Source organism: Triplophysa dalaica, chromosome 10, assembly GCF_015846415.1.
Source record: "Triplophysa dalaica isolate WHDGS20190420 chromosome 10, ASM1584641v1, whole genome shotgun sequence".
NCBI lineage: Eukaryota > Metazoa > Chordata > Actinopteri > Cypriniformes > Nemacheilidae > Triplophysa > Triplophysa dalaica.
In genome coordinates this window covers 5,313,985-5,328,284 of record NC_079551.1, presented here as the reverse complement: position 1 = coordinate 5,328,284, position 14,300 = coordinate 5,313,985, and the positions used below count along the sequence as shown (strand labels likewise).

The window sequence follows — 14,300 nt, the reverse complement described above, 5'->3', positions numbered from 1 at the left end:
CTAACTTCCAATCTGTATAATTTAGAAATTTTATGTATAAAATTTCTCGTATATATGAGATTATTGTAGTAAGATTTTGAGGTTTTTTAAACCTACATGAATACTTTTTTCATAATTTGGTGAATGTTCCTTTAAATCTAAATCTTTATTACCAAATCGAGAGCCACAAACAAGGAGAGATGATCTCGATAAAAGAAAATATTGTGTTTGAACTGCTTCAAAGAAACATAATAGAACTTATATTTTATACATCTATATTTTATCACTTATTTTTTTATATAAATTTGAGAAAAAATTTTTAGACAGTAGGCTAGGTAGTGACGAGCTAAATTTACGTAGCCTATGTAAAATGTGCACCTTTTTTGAATGAAAAGATGGGTGTTTTTTTTTATTAAACTTACTTTTATTATAGTTGTTTGTACTTTTAAACAATTTTGCTGCTTTTTTTCCCAATTCTAAAGTTTTGGAACGTCAACATTTCCGTAACGGTCCTCACTCACTGTAGAAATCAATTAGTTTTCAGATTAAATAGAAATAGGATAACCTTTCACATGTAAAAAAATATTTTGTGTATTTACATGAGTTTACTAGGTTTTATAAGCGATGTTAACCTTTTAATATCATGTTAGCTAACGCCTTTGCCTTGATGAATTGTATAAGTTTAGCAGTTATAAAGTTTTGGGTGTGCACAACAGCATGTTACATTTGATACTCAAATGAATGTATAATTAAAGTATTTGTGATTAAAATGCTGACATAAATGGAATTTTGTGTCACAGTTAGCCCTCCTTATGGCCCCCAACTGTTGTTAGCATTATGTCCCCTAATACATCATAAATCATTGTTACTCTGACACAGCTCTCCTGGGGACCCAAAAGCCGAATCCAAAGCAAGTCGATACACCTTTGAAGTTTGGAGTAAAGCAGGTAGATAAAGCGCCTGCAAGTTTTAATTTAGCAGTTCCTGCCGTCTTTACAGTGTAAGCTCTGATCCAGGCAAGGGCTTAAGGTGGCAGGTTATTCGGGGTGAAGGGATTGATGCGACACCTCTGCAGGCCCGCGGGCCCCCGCTCTACCCCAGGAGAACCCAGCAGGTGCTGCGGGTTCCTGGAAACCGCTTCATTTCACAAAGGTTTGATACAATGAACCCGGCCCTCTCTGGAATCTGTTTAGCATTTGTATTAGTGAACAGTTGTGCTGCCAGACCTCAAGTTTAAATCCTGAAATGCAGCATGTTGTGTCTTCTCAGGGTCAAATATTTTCTTCAACTTTGATAAGAAATGGAATGTGAAGGACGTTTGTGCCCAACAAACATCTCTCTTATTCAAAAATGTTATTTCTTACTGTTGCTTTCCATGAATGTATGACTTTTCTAAATCCCAAACTCTGGCATTCCTTTGATGGCATTTTGTTTGGCAAAAATAATTGTTAATATTCATGCAACAATCTTAAATGAAAGGTCAAATTCCACTTCAAGAACACAAAATATCCAAACGGGAATTTGTACAATAGCTACAATTCATGTCTGACAACTAGTCACTGTACAAAAAGCTTCTTTCTAAACAACAGTTCACTCAAAGATGAAAATTATTTCATCATACACTCACCCCGTGTCATTTTAAATCAGAATGACTTTCTTTCTTCTGCAGAACACAAGAGAAGATATTTTAAAGAATGTTGGTAATCACATTGACTTCCTTTGACTTTCCTTGTATGGACATAAAACCCACAAAGACATTTCTCCAAATATCTTATTTTCATTTCACAGAGTCTGTAAACATGAGGGCGAATAAATATTGACAGAATTTTGATTATTGGGTGAACTATCCCTTTACTAGAGATCAATGAAACAGCTTGACGAAATGTACTACTAAGAGAGGAGTTTAAGTTGTTTTCAGCTCTTTTTCTTGTAGTTTTGACAGAAGACAGTGAAGACGTGATATTGTGGTGCTTGGGGGGCGGAGAGCTTGTTTGAAACAAAGTGCAACATGCCCCAGGAAGGCGAGTGTGGGAACGTTGTGCCGCTTTGATCCTCGGCTTCTTCTCAGAAGGAGCCGGTGTAATTATGCCGCTGGTCCTTCAGGATGGGTGGTTTGGGGGAATCTGCTCTCCTGTAAACACTAATGGTGGGCAGCGTACGGGAAGTGAACGTATGGCTCTTGGTGTGTTGTTGTGTTTTAATGTTGATAGAAATCAAACAGTTGTGTGGTTAAAGTATCCAAATACGGTAATGATACACAGACAGACAGATAGATGTTAATATAAACTATGCACTTTCAAAATATTAAATTTCTAATGTATTGACTGTAGCTGGTCAATATCCGATCCATTCATTCTAACAATACAATATCAATATCCCACCTGCAAAATCTCTTGTTATTGACACGGGTGTAAGTAATGGAACAGCGGATCAATATTTGCTCGATCAATGTTTGTTTATACGCATTTGACATTTGCTCAGTTGTGTTCCTTTAGTTAAGTGTGGTTTATATGTCCCTGTGCACATCATTGAGGAGTGGCCGGATGGATCAATATAACACTCTTCTCCTCATGCGGATGTGTCATAGCTGTTATAAAATCAAAGAATAATACACGTTTTTCTTGATGAAAATCAATCTGTTTTTTTCACAGATTATTTAGCACAACTATATCATCAGAAATAAAAATCTTAATTGTATTAAATCTGTTAATTTAACTGTGGGGGAAATGTGACACGTTAGTGTTCAATAAGTAAATTGTTTAACACAAAATAGTTTTCTATTGTATAATTTGTGATACAAATGATAATGTATTATATTTTTGAAATGTACCAATGGGGAGCTTGTTTCGTAAGCATGTGACACGTGCTTTGACCATCTGACAGCAGCGACGTGTGCAAGCGGCTGGGTTAATAGAGGGGCACTAATATGATCACAAATGATTTTGGATTACTGGTGTCAGGTCAGTATATGATCTTTAATATAACAGATTAATCACATCTTTTCATCAACCAAGACGTTTTGTACCTGTGTGCTCTCACAGATTAAACAGTCCAAGCAGGTGGACGTCTTCGTTCTTGTCAAGTGCACCAATCACATTAATGGCTTTTTATAGTGCCATCACATGTTTATATTTCTGTTTTAGGAAGCAGGTACATTTACATATATTCATTTAAAAGACACTTTAATCCAAAGCATTTGGGGAATATTTAACATTTAGTTGTAAACTCTCTTTAAAAGCATTAAAATCACTTTGCAGTGATGGGAATTGTATAATTGAATTAAATTATTATTTTACATACATTTTATATATATCACACATTTTAAGAATAGAATAGAATGGAATAAAATTGAATAGAATAGAGTTGAAAAGACTTCCATGCAGTGTTCAAATTGAACCAAGTTTTATGGGGGTCCCCCCCACAAGACTTTTTTTGGAGGGTGCCAATCTCGCAACATACAATTTATACAAAATACACACTATATTTCAGAATAATATGCATAACTTTATACTACTTATTAAAAACAGGCCTACATAAAAGATCAGGCTTTTTGGGGCGGGCGTTTCAAATATAAAGAGACATGACAACTAGCCATTGTAAATAATTAATTCCCGAAATTGACAATATCCATAGCATGAATGTAATCACAATAGTCATTATAATTTTTACTCAAATAAAAATATCACCTTAGGGACCCCCCTAAGTCTATTTTTACCACGTATGGGGAGTCCCTAATGCCTTATGGGGGGGCCCGGATCCCCCCAGCCCCCCTTCAATTCAAGCACTGCTTCCATGAAACCCATGTTTCTACAGAATTCTCCGAAAGACTCCATGTCAGAATCCTTGATCCGCTCCGCGTTTTTCCGCGCGCCGCTGCTCTACCCCAGCTGACTGGCAGTGCTTGTTTACTGGTGGAGAGGTACACAGGGAGAGATACGAGTGGGGGAAAACCATACCGACGACAACACGCGAGAACTTTTCCCACTTTTAGGCCATTCCCACGCCAACGAGTTCAGCCAAACCGCATACTGAAGTCCCGTGGACTGAATCGAGAGGGTTTTGTGCGCAGACCGGAGGCGCGCTCCCCGCGAGTCTGTTGATTAACAACGTGGAAGATTAACGCAACGCGGCCGAGACGCGCGTATGCTCACACACTTCGGGACTATTGTGCTGGGAGCTAAGGCTCTGGGGGAAACCAATATCAGATTTTGTGCATGGAAGACTTTGAAAATACGCGAAAGTGTGCGGATATTTCATTTCGTGGCTGGTCCGAAAGAAGAAACGAACGTTTTGGTGTACGCATGTGTATAGTAGATGTCCATTTTCCGACGCGTCTTGAAGGGCGAGCTGTCTCTACATCAGGAACATTTGGCATTGCGTGAAACGACCTGTGGAATAAGGCCTGTTTATTTGCACCTGTTCTCGGAGGCATTACACATCTGACACATTTTTGAAGATTTTGGGAAACTCCTTTGATCCTCTGAGCAGTGGAAATATTATTTGTGCATTTACGACTGAGATACCCACTCTGGGCTTTTATTATTTAATATCCAAATTCTGTAACAGTTACCCTTCAAATCAGGGTTATGAAAGAATCGCAAGGGGCTGTACCCTTGGGGGTACCCCTTTCTTAGAAGTGTGGATTTAACGTTATATAGTAGAATGCATACAATTGATTTCACATCTACTGACAGCGAAATGATGCATCGCAACAATAGTTGAAAATGACTCTTATTTGTTTACGCAAGATCGCGTTATTTAATAGTGAATACGGCCATGCTGTGTAGCAGACACTACTTGGACTGGACATTATCTAAGTGAAGCACGCCGGACCCCTGGGTCCCCTTCTTAGGGGGTCTCATTTAAGTTGTCTCTGGGACTGTAATAAGTAGTTTGTGTCCCTTTGTTTATCACCGAAACCGATTTTGAACGCACCAGAGGTGGATTTGATTTCCAAAGCAACGGAAAACGTGTCGCGAGGAATAATGCGGCTGGACGCCTCTGTGGTTGTTTTGGTCACGCTCGTCTACGTTGTGTGCCAGTGCGGATCGATAAATGGAGAAAGTGAGTATTAACACACTTAACGCGATTAAATACGTATAATACAGACACGTTTATTCAGCAATGTTATTGTAATAATTTAGTTTACAACACGGGGGACTTGTGGAATTTCTCTCCACGCAGAAAGCGGACTGCTTCCAATATGAGTTGAGGAGGGGTGTTTCACACATGTGACCGATTTCGTTTTGTTGTCCCGCTGAAATGCGTATTTCCACGCTGTTTGTCGAAAGCACTTACAATTTATGACTGAAATTGCAATACGATTGTAGCGAAATGTTTCATGTTTGAAGTAAAACGTGTGTTTTTATTCGTCGTTTTACCCGCTTCCTTACAAAATGGGCCGTTCCTGAGGCCTGGCGTTCAGTGCGTCAGCCCGAAGGCCAGATTAGCGCTCGTGACTGGACTCGGCGGGATTCGCGCGAGCCCGCCAGCCGAATTCCAGTCGCGGGGACGTGCACGCACGGATACGCACGTTCCGTGTGGAAGCTTGTAAACAAGTCGAAGCCCTGAAGAGATTCTCAGTTTACAATAAGTGCAGCTTATTAGCCTGCAACTGCTTTAGGTATTTTTATTTAAAAATGCGTGCTTTTGTGTAGTGTGATATTTAATAGGTAATTTGTGGATGCCATTTTAGGATATAAGTATAAAAATACATCCATTTATTTGAGCCCTCTATATTTTAACGTAAATTTGTCACCCTTATGTAGCTGTCGTGTATAATGCATGTCTGTCTATCTTTTTTAACTTTATTTAGAGAGGTTTGTGGTGGATTTTAAGATAAAAGCGATGCTGAAAAAATTATAGAGACCAACCATCAAAGGAATTGTAAAGGGTTTAATGGTTATAACGGAAGTTGTATTGCTTTTACTGGAAACTATAATGTTCTAGTGGGTCTATATTGGTGTGTTTGTTGTTAATTTGTGTTTTTTTCTGTATCTCAACTTTTAGATTTTCTATTTCTGGACATTATCTTAAATTTGGGACAGGCACCTTAATGGGCACACTTAGAAATGTCACCTATTAAAGTTTGTTTTTATAGCTCATGTCTTGGGCAAATGCAGGATTGATTTTATGATCTGGAAATATTTGGAACTTGTAATAACTTACTGAACGATCTAGAGATTCTAGAGATTGGAAAATGCACAGAAACTTTTTATCTGTATTGCTGGAGGCACAAGATTGTTTTGTTCTTGCATTATTATGACTTCAAAGCATTTATTGCAGTATTACTCTATTCAGCCATAACTTCGCTCTATTTGATGAGATGGTTGTCCCAGCGGCTTTGTCTGTTTGTTTTTTTATCGCCACTTTTGCCAGGATCTAAGCTCTTTTGAGTCTTTTGATGTGAACTATCATTGTTATCCATTTACCAACCACCTTGGCTTTATCTTCAAATACTAAGACATTAATAGGTTGGAATAGCACTGTTTAATGTTACTATCGGCCTCCGTAGACCTGTTTGGGATCCTCTGACACTCTTCAGTCTGCTTTGGTATGTCTCCCAGAATTCCAAGCGTGTGGAATGTCTTTGAAGTGGCCCACCCTGTAGGTGCTCTTGGCGTTGAGGGTTTTGCGACTCGGTTGAACGTCTGCTGCCTGTTGACCTCTAGTCTTCCAGGTCACGTAGCCCAACATTTGCCAGTAGCATGTGAGCTCTATGTTCAGCTCTCCGAATCTCAAGGGTGGGCTTTTCCCAGGAAATCCGAGCATTTTCTCAGGCTCCGGTTCATCCGTGTGGGCATATTTTGAAGATGCAAAAACATGCCTGTTATGTAATACTCAATAGAACCAAACTTATTTGTTTATGCAAACTGATTAAAACTTTGATATTTTTAATAATTAACAAAGCAACATGAATAATCTTAAAACGAAAGCATAGTAACATTAATAGTCAATCCGTTCATGCTAACAACATGTTTCGTTCATCGGCTCCGCTTAGATGACCCACATAGTAAGTCGATGCTTATTACAACATGCATGAACTATCTGATCTGATGATCCGTTGCTGTTTGTGTGTCCATAGGCTTTATCCGTCAGTGATCTCATGCTACAATGTCTCTGTTAAACCACGCTTGTAATGCAGCGGTCAACTTGCGTTGAGTCCTTTTAGAGCGTATGGGCGGAGAGGAAACTTGCATTTATGAACTCCTTGAACTTTTTGCCAGCATTTGCGTGGGGTTAAGGGGATAGTTCACCCAAAACTAGGAATTATAAATGTCTTTTATTCACCCCAGTGTTATTCAAAACCTGTATATGACTGTTTCTTCTGTGGAACTCAAAAGAAGATATTTTGAGAAATGTCTCTGTGGTTTTGTGTTCATATAATGGAAGTCAATTGTGGCAAATATCTTGTTTTGTGTTCTGCGGAAGAAAGCTATTCATACAGGTCATTTTACATTGACATACAATACAAAAGTTATTGGTAACCAGAATGTTTTTCTGGCAAAATGAATTAATACCAATGAGAAGAAGACTTTTATTATAGAAGTAAATGGAGTCTATTTTGATTTCGTATTATTTTTAATGGATGATTGATTTGATACATTTAAACAAAATTAGATTTACAAAATGTTCAATTGTTGATTTTACAGGGAGTATTTTCTGAAATAATTGAATGGGTGACGACAAGCTCCTTTATGCTCACTGCACTATATATCTCACTGGGCTTTGGACCAGTATGTGTTGCAGAAACACATGTGAATTCTCTCTTAGTTAATCAGCTGTAAATGTGTTTGATAATCATCTTTATTATTCTGCCAATAAACCTTTCAACAGGGTTAAATGGGCGACATTAATTTGTTTAACTTTGCGGCTAAATTAAATTTTCCCCCTCTCCTTTTGAATAAATAGTGTCAGATAGTTTAAAATCAAATGAGAATCCAAGACAGTGAATGAAATGAGCGTTATTCGGTTTTCATTGCCCCAGTTTGATCAGGTTGTCAGATCTGGTTGTGTTGAAGTATATTGCAAACATACTTTGGAAGTTTATTAAACGCACATGTTTTATGTTGGTTTTCTTTGCACAGCGGTGAAAATAGGTATATTTGAGGTTGACGTTTATAAATTGGTCTATAGTGGATTGATCTTCTGGTAGACGACACGTCAGGTGAGGAATCGCCAGTGTCTTTGTGGCTCTACATTGTCCTGAGGTTTCCTTTACTAGAGGAAAGAGAGTTCACCGTCAGTCACTATCAGTGTTGTTAGTATGTGTCAGTCACACGTATTCACATCATCCCGCCCCGGCCACCCATTCAAATGCAACGCTCGGCCACAGTTATCCGTCCCTGTATGTCTCATCAATCGTCTGTTTATATGAGGGATTTGTGAGTGCGAACTGCAAACCCAGTCACCTTTATTGCCTGCTTGTTTTCGTCCAGTGCAGTTATGCATAAATAATCGGGGTCGGTAGACTTTGAAAAGGGGCCAAGCTCGAACGTGTTTTTCCATGTTCTGCTTTTTTTTTTACTTTGGTGAGTTTTGGTTAGGGATGCACCGATCCTACTTTTTCCTTTCCGATTCCGATACCTGAATTCTGTGTATCGGCCGATACCGATTCTGATCCGATACTAGCATTGTTTTTCATGATCAAAGTAGACTTGCATATTTTAACTTTTATTGCCAGAGGTGGATAGTTAAGAATGTTTACTTTCAAGTACATTTTAAAATATATGTACTTTATCAGAGAACTTTGGACAAAAAATACTTTCCTACAGTATGAAGCAGAGCATATTTACTCCACTACAGTCCATACATTTTTTTTTTTTTTTACTTTAAATCCATGAGTACATTAAAATCTACCATTTTCCTTCACTTAAGTATTTTTACTTAAAAGTATGATTTTTTTAAATGTTATTTAGTGCTTTATTTAACTTAAAAATACATACAAAACAAAATGTGGTCTCATTAAGCACAGATACTTACAAAATGTTTAACAAATAAATCTCTGTTTATTGCACAAAGCTATCACATTATAAAAGTGTCCAAACTCGCTCATGCACATCCTGGACACAAAATGATGCGCTTAATACATTCGCTTCTACGTTATTTAAAGTCATGCGCATTGGACGCAGAATGATGCGCTTAATGCACCCGCTTCACTCACGAGCATCCCGGATAGTGATGATCCTGATGTCGCGGGGATCTTTGCTTCCCAAGTTCAAAACAGTTATAACACAAAGAGAAGAGATATGTTATGTGTTTAAATCATAGTACTTTGCATCCATCCTAAAGTAAAAAAAAAGAGTTATAGTGTATGAATGACGCATAACATAGACCGCTTCCAGTGCTTGAATCTAATAACGTTACACTCAGCGAGTACAGTCTCCGGCTAAATGCATTTTAAACAAAACCACAATCTATTATCTAGTGATTAGGAAGAATATTAAAAACTTTGGAAAGAGTAACGTCCTGACTGTTCCCGGACACACGCATGCTGGATTGAGATTGACAGATGACCGCACCAGCGGAGGTCAGAGTTTTTTAATTATGTTATATTGGTTTCAAAGCTATCAAAATACATGACAACGAATACAGTGCATGACACAGTTTATGGTAATTTCCTGATAGATAGTCCCTTATGAAGCTTTAGAGTAACTTCCACGGGTATCGCAACAGATCGGACTGAAGAGAACCCGTCAGTCCGATACCCGATCCAGCAAAAAACATCCGGATCGGCCCCAATTCCGATCCAGAGTATCGGATCGGTGCATCCCTAGTTTTGGTCATGCACAACTTAGTTTTGACCTACTTTCGTGTGTTAAGGCAAGACAGAAGTACTTTTAAATTTAACGCAAAAATGCATTTGCAACAATTGTAATTGTAATTGTACGAGAAGTTTTGTTTTATGCTGATGTGAAAACTAAACAAATGTTTATTTTCATGTAAAGTAAGTTGAAGCGTAAAGGAAATATCTGGGAATTTTTCCTATTGCGACTTCTAATTGATGAAAGCAATGTTCAAATTTTGGCGTCAAGGATGTTGTGATGCAATATTTCTTGCAGTTTTTTAGTCTCTGCTGTAGATGCTTCAGCCTGTGGCGTGTTGCGAGGAAAACTTCAGAAATGTGTCCAAATATGACAGCGTACATACTGTACTGTACTTAGCAGTCACCCGGGTCGAGAAATTAGCCATTGCTTACTACAGTGTCATAGAAACAGTGTACCTATTGTTAATTATAACACGAAAACTTCTTGAACTTTGTTTATTTTGTCTAGTTAATCCCTTTATTTCTTTAGTTTTTATGTTCTGGTTAAATCCGCTTTTTTGCGCTGTCCATCAAATGTAAATTTGACAGAGATTTGGCGATGAAGTGAGTCTTGATTTTGAATGCATACAATTTGTGGTGCCAAATGATTACTTAAACTGCATTGAATATGTATGATTGTATTTAATATCAGCGCATGAATATGTACTTATAAAAAGGTTTTTATTGAGTTTGGGTGACCTACATTATCGAGGGGTTTGTAGGTTGTGTGCATGTCTCACCTTGCTTGGATTAAGGACATCCAGAATGGAAAAAACAACAGTTTAGCTTCCAGGAACGGCAAAACAAATAGTGGAAATATTAGTTGAGCCCTTAGTCTCTGTGCAATGAATTGATATTTCATTGCTGCCTAATGTTGCATTAACACATGCTTAAAAATATTTGCAAATGCATGAATAATGGAGAGGTAAAAGTTCACAACTATTTGTGATTTAGGTCTTTCATTATTCTTCCATTTTGTTCTGTTTCATTGCATTTTTTTTTTTGGTTTTTTGTTTGTTTCTGATTTATTGTGTTCTGTCCGATACGTCCCTGGCTATCTTCAATGCAATTTTGTTATTCCATAAATCTGCATTCACATTTTGCTTAATGTCCACATTTGTTTTGCCACTATCTTGCGTTGGAGTTCACAGAGTCCGCTCTATAGAATCCGCCTCTTGAGTCTGACAGAGCGTGCAGAGCGTTTATGGTAGATCTAGGTTTACCCAGCAGCAGGCGGTCTGAGCCGGTGGTCTCCAGAACAGACAAACAGCCCATTAAAGTGACCTGTCTGCCCCTGCGGACACGCGGCCGTTCCTCTCCCCGCGGTAACTCTGTGGATCCAGTCCAGAGGCGACGGGAGAGCCACGCTGCAATGGCCGTATTCATCTGCTGTCGCGACTGAACACGCTGTGCGGCCATCAGCCGTCTGAAGGAGAAATTGATCAGTATTGGCTTTCGTCGTCTTGGCTGTTTGCAGCTTAATTCCACTCTGCAACCCAGAAAATCACTGCGGTTGCCAGACGTAGTCGTCTAGCTTAATATATAAATATATAAAGTGTATTTAATATATGAAGACTATCCTTGACTCTTGTATGTTAGAAACGTGGATGTCTATTCTAGCCAGGCTGCGAATTCACGAGAAATGGCCAAATAGCGGGGATGCCAGTTCCCATCTGGTTTTGGAGCGGCATACCTCTGCTGTCGGAAACTGCGTCCCCGTTGACCCGAGGGGCGCGCCACCGCTTTTAGCAGCACTAGGAAATGCGTTCTAGTGTCTCTTCAGCAGTTATGGGGCCAGAAGTCTTTTGGTGAGAGCGTTATTACCCCATGGCTTTTGATATTCGATACTTTCACTGCTTGATCGTACATTTTTGCACAAAAAGCATATTGCTCCAAAAACGGATGATTCGTTTTGCAGGACTGGGGCAGGGTCTTATTGGTCGTGACTTCCTGGTGAATAAATTGTTGGCTTTGTAGAGCCAGACTGTTTAGGCTAAAAGCATTTTTTGTTGTCTGAAGGAAAAAATAAATAGAGAAGAGAGTTTGATTTGTTGCAGAATAATGACATGAAGAAGTGTTCTATCTTACCTTTTTTATTTGTAGGGATATTTTCTCAATCCATGCTGCTTTCAAAGAAAGACTTTATATGTTTACAATCGATCTGATCATTTACTCAACATGTTGTAATTTCAAACCTGTATACAGACACAAAAGAAGATATTTTGAAGAATGCTGGTAACCGAAAAATTGCGGTACCCATTAACCTGCATTGTTTTCTATACAATAGAAGTAAATGGTAACGCCTCTGATTGGTTACCAATATTCTTGAAGATATGTGTTCTGTAAAATAAAGAAGATCAAACAGGTTAGAAATGAAGAGGGTGATTAAATTATGATATCATTTGAATTTTGGGGTGAACTACTACCCCTTTAACTCGTATTGACAAATACAAAGTTATTATAAAGTGTTATATTATTTCTATTGCCCAAGCAACCGGTTTTCTGATCGGCCTTGATCTTCCTGACATGTGGTCCGAGAGCCACCGTGCTCCAATTTCCAAGCGCTGGTTACTATTGCTAAAAGCGTATTAAATTCTCCAAAGGGAATGTGAAGCTAAAAATAAGGAAGCCTGTCGTAATGTAAACACTGGGAAATTCTGCTTAAGACGTGTAGGGCTTTTCTTATCACATGTTATTCAAACTTTCTAGCTTGGTTCCTACCAAAGTGAGTCGTGCGTTTATCTTTGATTCAGACGTCAAGTGTACACCTTAATATTTTCCTTCCGCTGTAAGTGTGAAATCTAATCCTCAAGTGAGCGTTGAGGTCTCCCGATTGCCCCAAGCTCTGTTATGGAAGTCATATATCCAATGCTATTGTCTTGAGTGTGTTTCTGTTCACATAAGAGGCCATAGGAACATGCATTCACGTGTGATCGCTAACATCCCGCCTAATTTACTTCACGGATAGAGAAGCTCATGTTACAGCTTAAGCGACCCCCCCCCCCCCTTTATTCGCCCCGATCTGTGCTGCAGGGTAAAAATTTGTTTTCCACCTGCAGCGCCCCTGTGCTGGGCCCCTCTGCAGCGTCGCACTTATGTAAACTCCAGATAGGTTGGCATTGATAAAATCTGCTTTAAACATTTTTAAATTTATAGCTGAATTCTGTAACTTTTATTGGTTAGAAATAAACAACTGAATTATTCACATTACTGATTCAAAGCGCTATACTTATAATTTGATCTATCGGGTAAAACCTGTAGCTCTATATTTCAAACACAGATCGCGATATAGAGCCAAACGTTACGTATTGCAGCTTCAAGAAAGGCGTAAATAGCGAACACAAACTCTGTTCATAATCAAAATATTAGCCAACTTATTTTTAAGTCGATCCTGTTTTCTCAGAAATGAAAGCCGCCCTCCATAGCTGCACCCAGGTGACGCTTGGATGCCACACGTTACTGCAACCGCTCGCTCGCAAATCTGATACTTTCGCACTCGATGGGTTTAAGTGATAAGCACCGCCGATGTGTCTGTTCAGAGTCTCGCACACTTCCATTCTCAGGCTCGTCTTTATCTTTACATCTTTCTAGATCTCTGTGCACTACTTGTTGCTTGCTTGTACGACTTTACAGTTGCTTTCAAATGGTTGTTGTGGTGATGCCTATCACCTTCCCCCCCGAATTGTACAGTACAAGACAAACGATCCTGAATCTCATTATCGTGTTTTGTCATGTTCAACCAACTAGCAAACCCGCGATGTTTAGCTGCCGTTTCTATGACGTTTTTATGGCATCAAAACCGTCCGTTCATTCCCAAAGCGTGAAGTAAACAGGCAGCAACTTAAAACCTGACGTCAGCCCAGTGACACCCGTTAATCACCCGTAAAGCAGCCCGGTGTCGACTTTCCTCAGCGGCCCCCTCCCACATGGACGCCGAGCAGTTTTTGTAATTTAGCGGATGGCATGAGAGGAAGTTTATCAAGTGTGAGAACAGACGAGCGTTCAAGGTCTCATGAGATGACAGAAACAGGTTGTGTATCTGTTTGCACCTGACCTTGGATATGTTGACGGAAACAATAAAACACAAATATGTCCTGATTTCACATCGTGGCGTCTCAGAGCAAAGGTGATCGAAGTGTTTAGAAGCTTGTGGTTGAGTTTTTGTAATGTAAATGTCAGCGGTAAGACCATAGTAAATGTGTGGTTTCACGACTAATAAAACCAAAATCTATGGTTGCTATAGTTAAACCGTGGTCAATTTTCATAAGGGTTGTCAAAACTGTGAAGGAGTTTACATGGTCAGTGTCACCAATTTGCTTACATTTGGTTAGTGTCCTAGAAATAAGGCAGCGCTTTAAATATTTCCTTAAAGGGCTAGGTCACCCAAAACTAAAAATGTTTATTCACCCTTGTGGGGTTCAAAACCTGAACAAAAACAAAAGAAAATATTTAAAGAAATGTCTACGGGGTTCAGTGTTGTTTGGTTAATTCTTCCAAATATCTTCTTTTGCGTTTG

At 39.0% G+C, this 14,300-nt stretch overlaps 1 protein-coding gene across 1 annotated transcript in view; it reads left to right on the top strand.

The window, feature by feature from the left end:
• The first annotated feature begins 3,891 nt into the window (after nt 1–3,891).
• insrb (insulin receptor b) overlaps nt 3,892–14,300 on the top strand; it is a 46,703-nt gene continuing 36,294 nt past the window's right edge. The window contains exon 1 of the mRNA XM_056758239.1: nt 3,892–5,043. Within this exon, the coding sequence (XP_056614217.1) occupies nt 4,965–5,043 (79 nt within the window). The 5' untranslated portion in view covers nt 3,892–4,964. The remainder of the gene's footprint in view (nt 5,044–14,300) is intronic.